The 15,082-nt window shown below is 45.0% G+C and overlaps 1 protein-coding gene and 1 pseudogene across 1 annotated transcript; one reads left to right on the forward strand and one right to left on the reverse strand.

The window, feature by feature from the left end:
* Positions 1-7,715, forward strand: part of LOC102842964 — a 41,450-nt pseudogene extending 33,735 nt beyond the window's left edge.
* Positions 7,716-9,470: 1,755 nt separating this feature from the next.
* CEBPD (CCAAT/enhancer binding protein (C/EBP), delta) lies at positions 9,471-10,268 on the reverse strand. Its single transcript, XM_006860082.1, has one exon. It carries the CDS (start codon positions 10,266-10,268, stop codon positions 9,471-9,473), a length of 798 nt encoding a protein of 265 aa, XP_006860144.1.
* Between the last annotated feature and the right edge of the window lie 4,814 nt (positions 10,269-15,082).

Raw genomic sequence — 15,082 nt, forward strand, 5'->3', positions numbered from 1 at the left:
GCTTTCTTCCTGAATGATGTTCTTGATGTCATCCCACAACTCTATGGTCTTCAGTCATTAATATCTAATTCATCAAATTTATTCTTGAGATGATCTCTAAATTCAGATGGGATATAATCAATGTCATACTTTGGCTCTCATGGACTTGTTTTCATTTTCTTCAGCTTCAGCCTAAAATTGCATATGAGCAATTGAAGGTCTGTTCCACAGTCAGCCCCTGGCCTTGTTTTGGTAAATGATATGGAGCTTTTCCACAGATGTAGTCAATTTGGTTTCTGCATATTCCATCTGGTGAGGTCCATGTGTACAGTCCTCTTTTATGTTGTTTATATAAGATATTTGCAATGAACAAGTCATTGGTTTTGCAAAATTCTATCATCAATCTCCAGCACCTTTCTATCACCAAGGTCATGTTTTCCAATGGCGGAGCCTTCTTTGTTTCCAGCCTTTGCATTCCAATCACTAGTAATTATCAATAGATCTTAATTGCATGTTTGATCAATTTCAGACTGAAGTACTTGGTAGAATTTCTCAATTTCATCATCACTGGCTATAGTGGTTGTTGCATAAATTTGAATAATAGTGGTATTAACTGGTCTTCTTTGTAGGCGTATGGATATTGTCATATTACAGAAAGCATTGTACTTAAAGATAGATCTTGAAATGTTGTTTTTCATGATGAATTTGACACCATTCCTGTTCCTTTTGTCATTCCCAGCACAATAAACCATATGGTTGTCAGATAAAATGACTAATACCAGTCCATTTCAGTTCACTAATGCTTGGGATATCAATGATTATGTGTTCCATTTCATCTTTGAAAACTTCCAATTTTTCTAACTTCATACTTTGTACATCCATATTCCGATTATTAATGGATATTTACAGCTATTTCTCTTCATTTTAAATTGAGCCCCATCTGCAAATGAAGGTCCCGAAAGCTTTCCCCCTTTTGTGTCATCATGATCAACTCTAGTTTGAGGAGGCAGCTCTTCTCCAGCAGTAGTTTGAGTACCTTCCAACCTGAGAGGCTCATTTTTCAGCACTGTATCTGACAATATTCTGGTGCTCTTCGTTATGTTTCAATAGTCAATATTCTGTTGCTATATGACAGTGTTCCTTCCACTGCTAAGGTTTTCAGTGACTAAACCTTCGGAAATAGTTAGTCTCTCCTTCTTCCTAGTTTGTTTTAGTCTGGAAGCTCCTCTAAAACCTGCCCGCCATGAGTGACCCTGCTGGTATTTAAAAGATTGGTGGCATAGTTTCCAGAATCACAGCAACTCACAAGCCACCACAGTACGGCCAAGTGACAGACGAGTGGGAGAATGTTTGTCCTTTGTTGTTGTTGTTATGTGCCGTCAAGTCGATTCCGACCCATAGTGACCCTGTATAATAGAGTTTCCAAGTAGCAGCTGGTGAGCTTGAACCACTGACATTGCAGTTCAAATGACTTTGCAGTCTGGCGCATTAGCCCACAGTGCCACACTAGGACTCCTTTGTTGTCGTTGTTGTTGTTAGGTGACATCAAGTCGGTACCCACCCATAGTGACCTTATGCACAGCAGAACGAAACATTGCCCGATCCTGGGCCAACCTCACTACTCTTGCCACGCTTGAGTCCATTAATGCTGCCACTTGGCCAATACATCTCGTTGGGGGTCTTCCTCTTTTTCTCTGGTAACGTAGTGGTTACCAATCGAGCTGCTATCCTCAGGGTCAGCAGTTCGAAACTACCAGCTGTTCAGTGGGAGAAAGATGAGGCTTTCTTCTTTTGTAAAGATTTACAGCCTCGGAAACCCTGTACAGGCTTCGCAATGAGTTGGCACCCACACCACAGCATATAACAACAACAACAGCCTTCTCCTGAAGCTAGGACTCCTTTGTTGTTGTTGTGAAGTGCCGTCGAGTCAGTTCCAACCCGTAACAACCCTGTATAGGGCTTCCAAGGAGCAGCTGGTGAGCTTGAACTGCCGACCTTGCAGTTCAAACTGCTTTACAGTCTGACGCATTAATCCATAGCGCCACACCAGGACTCCAGGATTCCTTTGTTGTTGTTGTTGTTGTTATGTGCCATGGAGTCGGTTCAGACTCATAGCGACCCTGTACAGGGTTTCCGAGGCTGTAAATCTTTACCGGAGCAGAAAACCTCATCTTTCTCCCGCAGAACAGCTGGTAGTTTCAAACTGCTGACCTTGCGGTTCACAGCCTGATTCATAACCACTACGCTACCAGAGCTCTTTCCTGGACTCCTTTGTTGTTGTTGTTATTGTCAGGTGCCATCGAATCGGAACCGACTCATAGCAACCCCATGCACAGCAGAATGAAACAATGCCCTATCCTGTGCCAACCCCACCACCGCTGCCACACTTGATGCCATCAATGATGCCACCTGGCTGATCCATCTCGTTGGGGGTCTTCCTCTTTTTCTCTGACCCTCCATCTTACCCAGCATGACATCCTTCTCCAGCGACTATTCTCTCCTGACAATATGTCCAAAGTATGAGAGACGAAGCTTAGCCATCCTGGCCTCCAAGGAGCACTCTGGCTGCACTTCTTCCAAAATAGATCTATTGGTTCTTTTGGCAGTCCAAGGCACTTTTAGTATTCTCCTTCAACACCACAATTCAAAGGCATCAATTCTTCTATGATCTTCCTTATTCACTGTCCAGCTTTCGCATCCATATGAGGTTATTGAAAATACCTGTATGCTGAGCAAATAATACAAGAAGCTGGGTTCTATGAAGAAAAACATGGCGTCAAGATTAGAGGAAGACTCATTAACAACCTGCAATATGCAGATGATACAACCTTGCTTGCTGAAAGTGAAGAGGACTTGAAACATTTACTGATGAAGATCAAAGAGCACAGCGTTCGGTATGGATTGCATCTCAATGTCAGGAAAACAACACTGTATGAATAAACAACATTCTTATCAAGGGAGAAAAGATTGAAGTTGTCAAGGACTTCATTCTTCTTGGATCAACTATCAACACTCATAGAAGCAGTAGTCAAGAGATCAGAGGACGTATTGCATTGGGCAACTCTGCTGCACAGGAACTTTTTAAAGTGTTGAAGAGCAGAGATGTCAGCTTGAGGACTAAGGTGCGCCTGACCCAAGCCATGGTATTTTCAATAAGGACTCCTTTAGAAGCTGCCAAATACATGGCTTCTTCTGGTTCCTCAGAAACATGGTTTCTGAGAGCAAAACCTCTTTTCTATCTCAGCTTATCCCCACAGGCAGCTCTGCAACATGCCGTGGTGCCCAGTGCCTTTCTGTTCAGACCTTTGTCTCAGCAAGTGTGCTGTACATAGACAGGGTTTTAGGCTAAGATGTAGGATAGGGTCTCACTACTGCAGTCTATAAACATGCATTCCCTTCCCATTGAAAAGTTGCTGTTGTTTTGAAGTGCTGTCAAGTCAGTTCCAATTCATAACAACCCTGTATAGGATTTCCAAGGAGCGGTTGGTGGGTTTGAACCACCAACCTTGCAACTAACAGTCCAGTGCCAAAAATCCATATGCTGGGAACTGTGTTCATTGCTTTTTAACATGTCACCTCATTGAATCTCTCTAACACCTCATTTTACTCCTGAGGACATAGAAGTGCAGGGCTGGTAGCTATTTTCCATGTTGGATGCAGCCCATAGGAAACTCTCATTATTGTCTCCTGAGAAGTTACCACCTGCAGAGTTGGCAGCCCACCCAGACAGAGGATATGATGGAGCCTTTTTGTGTGTTCTTCTGTTTGTATTAAAGTTGCTGGGTATAATAGGTGATGAGGCAGCAGAACTTGCTGCTTTGTTTCTGGTGTCCTTGTTTTGTGGTCTTTGGAAGGAAGGAGAAGAAAAGCGGAAGAAAGAAAGAAGAGGTCCTGCCAGTCGGAGAAAGGTTTAAGAGGTGCTTAAGAAGGAGTCAAGGTTTAAGAGGTATTTAAAAGTCAGGTCTAGGTTGCCAGGATCCTACCCTTGTAAAGATTCCTTGAAGTGAAACATAACAAATGAATGAGATTTCGCCACCTAAACAAACTAAAACCAAAATCACTTGGCTTGCAGTTAACAAGTTATTTTGCTGATCTTTATTAAGTCTTGAGGAGTAAATTGAGTCTTAACAGGTGATGTAAGGGTCCTGGGCAGGGCTTGATCCTCTCACTTGACCTGAGAAGAACAGACATGGAAGACTGTAGCCCCACTCCCCACCTGCTGAGCCCCCATTGCTTTTTAGGACTGGGACCTAGAGGTCAGGAAGATGTCTTTTGACTGAGACAGGCGTGTTCTTCCCACACAATTCACTTCTCAACTAGAATACTTCTATAGGTAAAGCCCTAGTTATAAAGAGCTCAAAAGCATACATATATGTGTACATGTGAACGCTTCTGTGGGCTGAAGATGCACAGGTATGGCTCGGTTGTCAGGATTGATGCCTATAGAACAAAGTTACATTCAGAGCCTGAAGGGTCACATTTTAACAAGCCCGTGACCTTGTCCCAGATTTGCTCATGGGGGACAATCATAGCTCCATACCTGACTGGAGAAAGGACCTGGTATAGGAGTAGATTCTTATGTTAGTGGACAGAGGCCACATGTGTAGATAGAGACATTGGTTCAGACAGAGCCATGAGTGAAGACAAAGCCCACTAAGTTACTGTGCTGGGTTCTGCTAATTTTCTGAATGAGAATTTACACTCACCAAAACCCAAAGGGTCAAATTAGGATTTTTTCACAATAAATATAACCATACCCTAAAGTAAATGCACTCTTTTTGATCAAGATACATAAATGCTGAATTTGATGCCTGTACTATCACGCTCCTTGGAAACCCAATACAGGGTCATTATGGGTCAGAACCCAACTCGATGGCACTTAACAACAATAACTATCATGCAATTAAGTAACAAATCACAAGCTTGGCTCCATTGTAAGTCAGTTTTCAATGGTAACATTGTAGCGACATAGAATTTGGAGTTTTTTTCCTTGGCTTTTAAAAAAGTAAAATATATTGTGTCTTAAAATTAAAGATGTATATATGCATAAAATACATATATATAGATACAGCTCTGGTCACATAGTGGTTACGAATAGGACTGCAAACCTCAAGGCCAGCAGTTCGAAACTACCAGCTGTTACGCAGATGAGGCTTTTTGCTCTTGTAAAGATTTACAGCCTCCGAAACCCTGTACAGGGTCGCTATGAGTCGGAACTGACTCCATGGCTCATAACCAACCAACCATATTCAGATCGGCATTCATATGAATAATGCATGTAAATTTGTTGGTGTGATTATTTTAATTTGTCCATGTGAGTGTATAGAAAAAATATTTCATCCAAATAGAAAACAGTTAAAACTTAAGGTCCATTCATAGAGAATTACTGGAGACTGCAACTGCTAAACCTGGCATTTTAAAAAGAAATGGTTCTTATCCAGAGATGCTGCAACACCAGAGATAGAGGCAGAGAAGAGAACATGGAGAGATAGAGCAGCTGAGGACTCTAGACCCATGGAAAGAGAAAGACTGCTAGCGGCCAGGAGGCAGGCTGGCAGAACGTGCCCTTTGGTTGTTTAAATGATTATATATTCCTGAGTGTTTTGGTGTACATCAACACCCCCCCCCCAAAAAAAAAAAAAAACAAAAAAAAAACCAGAAGGAATAGAAGCAAATACTGTTGAATGATGGTGCACGGAGATTGTAATCATTGCAATAAAACAATGAGTGTAAAACTGATGTTCTTCCATGTAAACTATCACTCAATTCACAACAAAAACTTGAAAAAGAAAGAAATGGTTGTTTTCTGGCAAGTAAATGAGCATTGGAAAACCTGGACCTTCTATTTTACACACACACACTCCTACATATTACATAAACTCATACTCACAAACACTGACATGCAGGGTTGTGGAACCTAGTTCTTCATTCTCCATCCTCCTAGTTCCAAATCTTCATCTCCCTATAATGTGCACCAGCCTGCACTCTCCCTCCAGGCTAGCAGTCTCCTCAATGTGTGGTCCTGGGCTCTTAATGAGCTCTTATGAATGAGGGAAGGACCCTGCTAAATTGCTGTCCATGCCATTCCAGAAACCACTGTAAAGTCAGATGGCTTTAGTTGTATCTCTAACCAATGTTGACCTGTAATTCCCATTCTTCCCCATCACTCCACTAAACTACTGCCAACCTTATCCTATCTTTTGAAAAAAAACAAACTAAATAAGCCACAATTCTTTACTTATATTAAGTAAGCTTGGTCTTGAGCCCCATGTCTCCTCACAGATGGGAAAACCCAAATCCCATGGTGAGTGGACCCCAGGTCAGACTCAGGCCCCAGACTGACCCTGATACTTATCTCTATAGAACAGCCATCTCAGCTTCGTGGCTGGCACATGCATTTGATTAGACATCTGCAGTTTGCACAGAGCCTGGCCAGGACAGCCCATCTCTGTTGCATTTGGCACAGCTGTGTGACTCAGGGCCAGTCGTGGTCACTCACATATTTGGCTGACTGTGCTATCAGCCGGGACCTCCGTGTGCTCTGTCCTAGGCCCGCACACAGACTTCCTTCACAAAATGGTGACTGGGTCCTGAAAGTCAGCAAAGCTGGAACATTTCTTTAAACAGACTAAGGGCCACTCTCCCTGCACTCCCATTATTGAGCTGGTCACTGAGGCCAGAAGGACCCTCTTCCCCAAGCCACTATCTCTTCAATTGTGATGAATGAATAGTTGGAAGTGACTATAAAGGCATATCAAGTACCTTGCACAGAGAAGGGTAAATAGCACAGGTGATATTGGTCAACAAGTGCCGGCAAAGTTGGTTTCTGGAAGAACATACTGCCTTCAGGGCTTCCATCTCCCAAAAGTCAGGGATGTACTTGGGTGCTAATTTGTCACTGTGCTTTTGAGCTTTTATTTTTAACCCACTCACAGAAGAAGGCACTCTCAGTTTAGGGCAGTTTACATTGTCAGCCCCATGGAGGCCACATATATCAGTCCCTAGTGTCCTGTACTCCCATCAGGAAATGAGACTTGCCTTAGAACCATTAGCTACTCATCAAGAAAAAGCTTTAATCTCATCACTACAACATGTAAAGAGTGTCTTTAGTCCAGAGTAACTCTAGAAGAAGGGAAGTTTGAGGCAAAGTACCAGGAAATATTTTGTTGCTAGATTGGGGAAGTGTCCCACAGGAAGTGGGAGACAGCTGCGAGAGTTGCTCCCAGCCCCAGCCTCCAGCTAGAGAGCAGCCCCTTGGTCTATTTCCCCAATTCCTTTCTGAGCACAGTAGTTGCAAGATGTTTATCACTGCCTCCACTAACACAGCAGTAAGAGAGATTTAAGTATTTTTCTTATGCAAAAACAGAATTCAGTTATCAAAGTATCTTTTCATTTATCATAATGGCAGGGCTTATAGAGCAGTCCTTTGGTTTTGGGGTTTTTTTTAATGTGTGTCTTCTTTTTACCAATGTTGTTCTCACCATTTGAGTAGTAGAAGGTCATGTCCTGGGGAAAGGATCTTCGACTGGGCTCTTTGGTGCTGTGTTGTTGGGAACAGAACGTCCAGACTAGCTCTGTTTGCTTTAACCAGCATGCCTTTATCACTGCAGAGTTATGAAGTAAAGAGTGTCCTCAGAAAGGAGGTGGGGCCGTTAAACTGCTTTGTCCGGTCCATAGCCAGCTACCCAATGTACCCTGTTGAACTGGAGGAAATCCAACTTCTGAGTGCACCCTAAGCATCTACACCCTTTGCAGTGTGACTCTAAGTGGAATTGATGGTGGTGGTGTGGTTATTTGATAACAGTGAATGGAGTGAACATACTTTACGATCTTGAAATAGAGTTTACTTTGATTTTTCTGGGGCAAATGTTAGTACAATGGCTATGTGAACTGTAAATACTTTCCCACAATTTATATTTTTATTACCTTTTTAAAAAATGTTATTACCTTCCCGAGGTCATCTACAAACTTAAGACCAAAGCTTAAGTGTGATGTCTTCATTTGTCAATATTATTAGAAAAATGGTTCTTTAGTTATAATTCAAACATGTTCAAAATTTTACCATGATTCATCACGTTTTTCTTTTAGTGTTTTAAATATCTCCCTAGAAAATTCTCCCAGAAAGTTTAAACCTTTGGCCCATATTTTATTATTACTGTTCTACAAAAAAATGTTCAACCTAAGCACTTTTCAGTTCAATTATTTTTGGGAAAATGTACTAGGAACTATGTCAGAGGTGAAACTGTTACCCATAAAGTTTAGATAAGTTAACCAGTGTGATTACAACCATAATGAGTAGAGATAAGGATAGTTCACTAACCAACATGCCTGTTTAATCACACCGTGTAACGTGCAGAGAGCAAAGATTACACAGGTTCAAGTAGTCATTGTTGTGAACTATATACTAAACGAAGGACAATCCCTTATTCAAATATAGATAAAGATAAGCTTATCTTTTGCTTTGTTGGCAGGGATTTAAATTGGCATAAAACTATGAATTAGCTTTGGACACTACAGATTTTTCCATGTGTTTCCTTATGGTGATATAATCATGACAGTCCATAGTTAATTACCTAACTAAACGTAGACAGCAACTTAGAGCAAGAAAAGGTGTCTGGTACCAACCTGGAGCGAAAGACATTGTTAGGATAAGTCTTGAAACATCAAACCGGTTTTCAGTAGCTCTGTGGCTGCCTTTTCACTGATGCCATGACTATTCTGTATTTGTATTCACTGTGGAAATCTACTTGTAGTTGTCCCTAATACAGGAAAGTGAAAGCAAAGCTTCTTGAAAGCCAAAAAAAAAAAAAAAAAAATCTGTAAACAGACTTCTCTAATAACTGAGCCCTGCTTTGCCCCTCGTCCCTGAGGAAGGAGGACTATATCTACCGCGGGGGGCGAGTGAGTTTGGCGCACCTCCCACCACCACCACCACCACCAGAAAGCGCTCCATTATCCTGCGTTTACAGCCTCGCTTTACCGACCAAGCAAGTTCAAGTGAAAATTCAGAGTCAGCCTTTAGCATGTCCTGTGTTCAAACCGGACTTCTCTTCTGAGAAGATCTGCTCCCGCATGGGGACACACTCCTTGTCCCGTGACGGGGGATGGACCCTTCGTTTATTAACTGGATCCCGGGCCACCTGCGTGCGGTGTCACTGCGAACACAGGAGGCAGAGCTGGTTTTTAAATGCTTTATTCTTACAAATATTGTAAAAATTAATATAAAAAGGTGAGCATGCTCAGTCTTTCCCTTTCAGCTACAATATAAAGGGTTTGTTTACGACGTCACGTTGACAAATGTACCTTAGCTGCATCGATAGGAGTAAGATGTAGAAAAAAGCCACCATTATAAAAATAATTTACGGGGAAATTAACCAGTCCTAGCTCTGGCGCAGTTCCGGGCGGTAAGGGCCGGCGGGCTCTGGACCGCGCCCCGCCTGTCGGGCTGAGGTATGGGTCGTTGGTGAGTCTTTGTGGCCGGCCGGCCGGCGTCACCGGCCATCATTGGCCCCGGCCGAGAGGAAGGGCGCGCCGGGCAGCTGCTTGAAGAACTGCCGCAGGCCGGCCAGGTCCCGCGTGAGCTGCTCCACGCGCCGCTGCAGTTTTTCGTTCTCGGCGGACAGCTCCACCAGCTTCTGCTGCATCTCCTGATTGCGCCGCTTGGCCTTATCGCGGCTCTTGCGCACCGCTATGTTGTTGCGCTCGCGCCGTTGCCGGTACTCCGGACTGCCACGGTCAGGACCCCTCTTGCCGGCGCCCTTGTCGCGGGCTGGCGCGGGAGGCCCGGGGCTGCCTCGCTGCGGCTCGGGGGACGCGGGCGGTGTAGGTTGCGCGGCCGCTACCAGGCTCACGACGGTCTGCGCGCACGCGGCCACCTGCGCGGGCAACAGCGAGCCAGGTGCGTCGCCGTCGCTCCAGTCTGGCTCGCGCTTGAGCGGGCGCGCGGCTGGGCCCGGGGGTCGCGCGGGGCCGCCGGGCAGCAGCTCAAGGCCGCCTGCGGTCGCCAGGCCGCTTGCCTTGTGGTTACTGTTGAAGAGGTCGGCGAAGAGCTCGTCGTGGCACAACTCCAGAGTGGGCACGGCAGCCATGGAGTCGATGTAGGCGCTGAAGTCGATGGCGCTTTCGTCGTCGTACATGGCGGGTGCGGCGGCGCCTAACTCAGCAAGGCCTCCCGGCTCAGCAACACGGCCCGGCTTGCCCGAGCGGCCCGCCTCGTAGAAAGCCGCAGGCTCCGCAGGCCAGGGCGCACCGCGCGCCGGGCCGTCCAGGCTGAAGAGCGCGGCGCTCATGGCGGCGTGAGGCCCGGCTCTGCCGTCGGGCGGCGGTTGTCACCTCGCTTAGTCGGGCCGGCCCCGCGCCCTTTTCTACCCCGAGCGACGCGCAGGCCCCGCCCCGGCCCCGCGGGGGCGCGCCGGGCCCCGGGGACGGGCAGGCGGGAGGAGGGCCGGGAAGGGGCGGAGCCCCTGGGTCCCAGAAGCCCCTACCCCACACTCCCACCCCACCTCTCCAGTGTCTCCGGACCGCTGCACAGAGTTTCCCTAGTCTCGTCTTCCTCGCAACCCCTACACAGGTGCCCTCTGTCAGCCCCCTGCCCCTTCATGGGATCTGGACCTCTGCCTGGGCGCTCGAGGGGAGGTGTCGCTGACTCTCTCTGTACCCGCCCCGACCGGGAAGGTCCCACCCTCCGCCCCGTCGGGGTGGGAGCCTCCCCGAGGCTTGGCGGACGGAGAAGATTCCAAACAACTCGGGTTGGTTCCCGCGGCCCGGAACGCGGGGAGGGGCGCCGGAGGAGCCGCAACCCCACAGGAGTTCCCGCTGCGGGCGCTCAGCCACCAAAGTTTGTTGGAGACCCAGTTGCACCCGCTCACAGGTCTGAGTCCGCTCAGCCCTGGGCGCTTCTGGGAATACGGAGCCTGACCTAACCGTCTTCCCCGGCGTCCCGGGTCCAGCAGGACCTGCTGCTGACCGAGAGCAAAGGGGCGGAGGAGGGTCTTTGCTGCCGCCATCGGAGAGTGCGATCGTACTCCAGCGCCAGGGGCCCCGAGTCTTTCAGGTGTACTTAAGTAGTGCCACCTTGCGGTTGTAGATATTTTAGAACCTTAAATTTAGGAGTCCTGGTGTGGCGCTGCAGGATAAATGCACTGGACCTCAAAGTCGGTTTGAACCGCAAAATCTACGATAACAACTTTCGTCCAGGGCATTTTCCCCCTACTAAATCTGGTGTGTAGAGTCCTGGTGTGGCGCTGTGGGTTATTGCGTCAGACTGAAAAGCTGTTTGAACTGCAAGGTCGTCAGTTCAAGCTCAACAGCTGCTCCTCGGAAACCTATACAGGGTCGCTATGGGTCGGAACCGACTCTACGGCACTTAACAACAACAACAAAATCTGGTATGGAGTCCTGGGGTGGCGCTGTAAAATAAGCACCGGACGGCCAGTTCGGTCAGCGGCTCTAACTCAACACCCGCTCCTCGGAAGCCCTATACAAGGGGTCACTATGAGTCTAAACCAACTTGGTAGCACTTAACAACAGCAAATCTTGGTGCTGGAGCAAAATGAGGCGTTGTGCGTAAAGATTTACAGCCTCAGAAACCCTATACAGGGTCACTGTTGGCATGCAGCAGCAGCAAATTCTGGTGTGTAGGATAAGCACTGGACTTCTATCCACAAGGTCAGCAGTTCAAACCCACCAGCCTCTCTTCACTATGAGTCCAACCGACTCAACAGTACTTAACATAATTTACAGGAAGGATTCCTGGTCAAGTGGTTAAATCATCCGATGCTAGTGCTAATGCAAAGGTGACTGGTTTGAATCCCCCAGCTGTTTGTTGGTAGAAACATGTGTCAATCTGTTTGGATAAAAGACTGTAACCTTGAAACCTGTAGGTCAGCTCTGCTCAGCTCTATAGGGCCCTATCAGTCGCAATTCAACTCAACAGCGGTGAGTTCATCCCCAAAAGTAGTTCTCTTAAAAAATTAGTTCTTTTAGCGAGAAAGGTAAGAAATATAATGTGCAGTAGCTCTGCTAAGTTGCTTGCTCTTCATTTTAACATATCAAGAGATTGAATCAGTATGGACTTTGTTCCTCAAATTTCCTACAGTTTTGAGCAGGCATTTTTGGTCAGTTTCATTTATGAAATCATTGCCCTACACAGGGTTCAGCCTCCAGCTCACTTCTGAGATTTCTCCCTCAGCCATCACGCTCAGTGCAAACACAGAACCCTCCATGAACATCTGTGCAGTTGTCTGCAGATGATCCAGATGTATTTTCTAATGAGACATTGGGATATTTAATAGGTTTTTCTGTTTTTTCTAATAGTGGTTTGGGTGAAATTTTACAGAGCAAATTGATTTTCCACTCAATTCATACATAATTTGTTTTGTGATATTGATTGCAAGCAAGTCCCACAATGTTCTGTCCACTTCCTCTCAGTGTTTACCATTTCCCTTCATCCTTTCTTATCCATTCCTGCCTTCTGCACTTTGTTGTTGTTAAGTGTCATCAAGTCGGCTCCAACTCAGACAGACCCTGTTTAGGATATCCAAGGAACAGCTGGGAGGTTTGAACCACCAACCTTGTATTTAGTGATCCAGTGCTTATCCAGTACCACACCAGGACTCATGCCCTGGGCAAATACTGCCCTTTTGATCTCCTATGGTTGATCTAATGATTGCTTATGTTTCTGGTATTACTACTATTCACCTTATAGACCTATCATTTGGCTGAAAGGTATCTAAGGGCTATAATCTCTGGGGTTCCACCAGTCTCTAGCAGACCAGTTAGCCTGGTCTTTTAATATGATTTTGAGTTTTGTTTCACATTTCTCACCCAGTCTATCCAGGGCCTATTAATCCCTTTCAGAGAGGTTAGTAATGGTAGTCACGTACCATCTAGTTCTTCTAGTCTTAGAGTCGTGGAGACTGCAGTTCACATGATCCACTGGTCCCTTGAACTAATTGTTTCTTTGCCTCTTTTATTTTCTTCACTTTTCTCTGCTCCAGACTGGGAGAGATAAATAGTTGCACCTGAGATGGCCACTCACAAACTTTTAAGCACCCATATTCAACTCACCAAATTAGAATATAGAACTATGTTGTACATGTTGATTTCAGTGTCCCCCTACACTATGGTCTTCAAGTCCAGTGACTCATTCCCTCAAGGTGCTTGGTTATGGCTAAGACTTTTTTATAACTTTGCCCTCTGTATACTCTGCTGTATTTATGAATATGGTTTTCATCACATACAAATACATGTAGAAAAATCCTCTACCAAACCTACGTGTATTTGTGAGTGTAGTCCCATTTGTATCTCACCCCATTACACCTTGAGTGTCTATTAATGTATACACTCATAGCTTACTATTATCTATGTTATTGCAGGATTGTGTTTGTAATAGTATTTACCTATGTTGCCTTTTACTCTTGTGTTCTTCCACATGTCTTTCTTTGCCTGTATTGTTTTGTGCTGACTTCCCTCCTAATGTATATTGCGTATCCCTTCACCAAGTTAGTATAAGTCTAACTTCTAGTTAGTAATTTACCCTCCCTTCCTCTCCTATTCCTGGTAACCTTAAAAGAATGATTTTTGTTGTGTGTGTGTAAACTTTTTCTTGACTTTTTATAGTAGTGGACTCATGTACTATTTCTTCTTTTGTGATTAGCTAATTTTATTCAATATAACGTCACCTAGAATCATCCAGGTTATGAGGTGTTTTGCAGATTCATCATTCTTCTTCTTTTTTTTTTTATTCCATTGTGTGTATGTGCCATAGTTTGTTTATCCATTCATCCATTGATGCTCTTGACTATTGTGGATAATTCTGTGATGAACAGGGGTGTGCATGTATCTGTTTGCCTCGCAGCTCTTATTCTTTGGCTATGTACCTAGTAGTAGGATTGCTGGATCATATGATATTTATTTCCAGCATTTTAAGGAAATGCATACTGTTTTCCACAGTGGTTTCACCATTTTACAGTCCCCCCAGTAGTGTAGGAGGCTTACATCTTCTGCACACCCTTGCCAGCATTTGTTGTTTTCTGCCTTTTTAAAATTTTGCTATTAAAGGAGTCCTGGTAGCACTATAGATTAGGTGTTGAATTGTTAATCACAAGGTTGGCAGTTCAAACCCACCAGCCGCTCTATGGGAGAAAGATTTAGTCTCAGAAACTCTATATAAGGTTGCTCTGAGTTGGAATCCGTTCTATGGCAATAGGTTATTTTGGTATTAATGTCGTTGTTGTTATTAAGTACTGTATAGGGTTGCTGAGGGGCAGCTGGTGGGTTTGAACTGCCAACCTTGTGGTTCTCAGGCCAGTGCCCATCCGACAATGCTATACCAGGTTTATATCTCAATGTTGTTTTCATCTGGTGTGGTGCTGGAGGGTCAGCACTGGCCTACAAACTACACGTTTGGCAGTTCAAACCCACCAGTTGCTCCTCAGAAACCCTACAGAAGGTCCCTATAAGTCAAAACCAACTCAACGGTGCTTAATAATAACAATGGCTAATAATTGTGAGCATTTCTTCATGTGAATGTCTTCTCTGGGGAAGTGTCTGTTAGTGTACTCTGACCATTTTTTTAATTGGATTATTTCTCTTCTTGTTCTTGAGATGTTTTAAGTTTTCTATAAATTTTAGAGATTGGTCCTTTATCCAAGATGTCATCGCCAATCTGTAGGCTCTTTTTTTGCTCTTTTGGTGAAGTCTTCTGATGCACACAAATAATTTGATTCTTAGGAAGTCCTAGTCATTTAGTTTGTCTTCTGCTGTTGGTGCAATTTTAGTGATATTTCATAGTGTATTTATGCCATGTATTAAAACCCCTAACTTTGCTCCTAGTTTTTCTTCAGTGATCTTTATAGTTTTTTTGTTTTATGCTTAGGTCTTGTTGTTGTTAGGTGCTATCGAGTCGGTACCAACTCATAGTGAATTTCTGCACAGCAGAACAAAACACTGCCCATTCCTGGGCCAACCTCACTACTGTTGCCACGCTTGAGTCCATCGATGCTGCCACTTGGCCAATCCATCTCGCTGGGGGTCTTCCTCTTTTTCTCTGACCCTTGACCTTACCAAATACGATATCCTTCTCCAGTGACTGGTCCCTCCT

The sequence above is a fragment of the Chrysochloris asiatica genome, unplaced genomic scaffold (assembly GCF_000296735.1).
Source record: "Chrysochloris asiatica unplaced genomic scaffold, ChrAsi1.0 scaffold00036, whole genome shotgun sequence".
Classification (NCBI taxonomy): domain Eukaryota; kingdom Metazoa; phylum Chordata; class Mammalia; order Afrosoricida; family Chrysochloridae; genus Chrysochloris; species Chrysochloris asiatica.

Coding starts and splice junctions, on each gene's coding strand:
- CEBPD (XM_006860082.1), bottom strand. CDS start 10,268: ATGAGCGCCGCGCTCTTCAGCCTGGACGGCCCGGCGCGCGGTGCGCCC.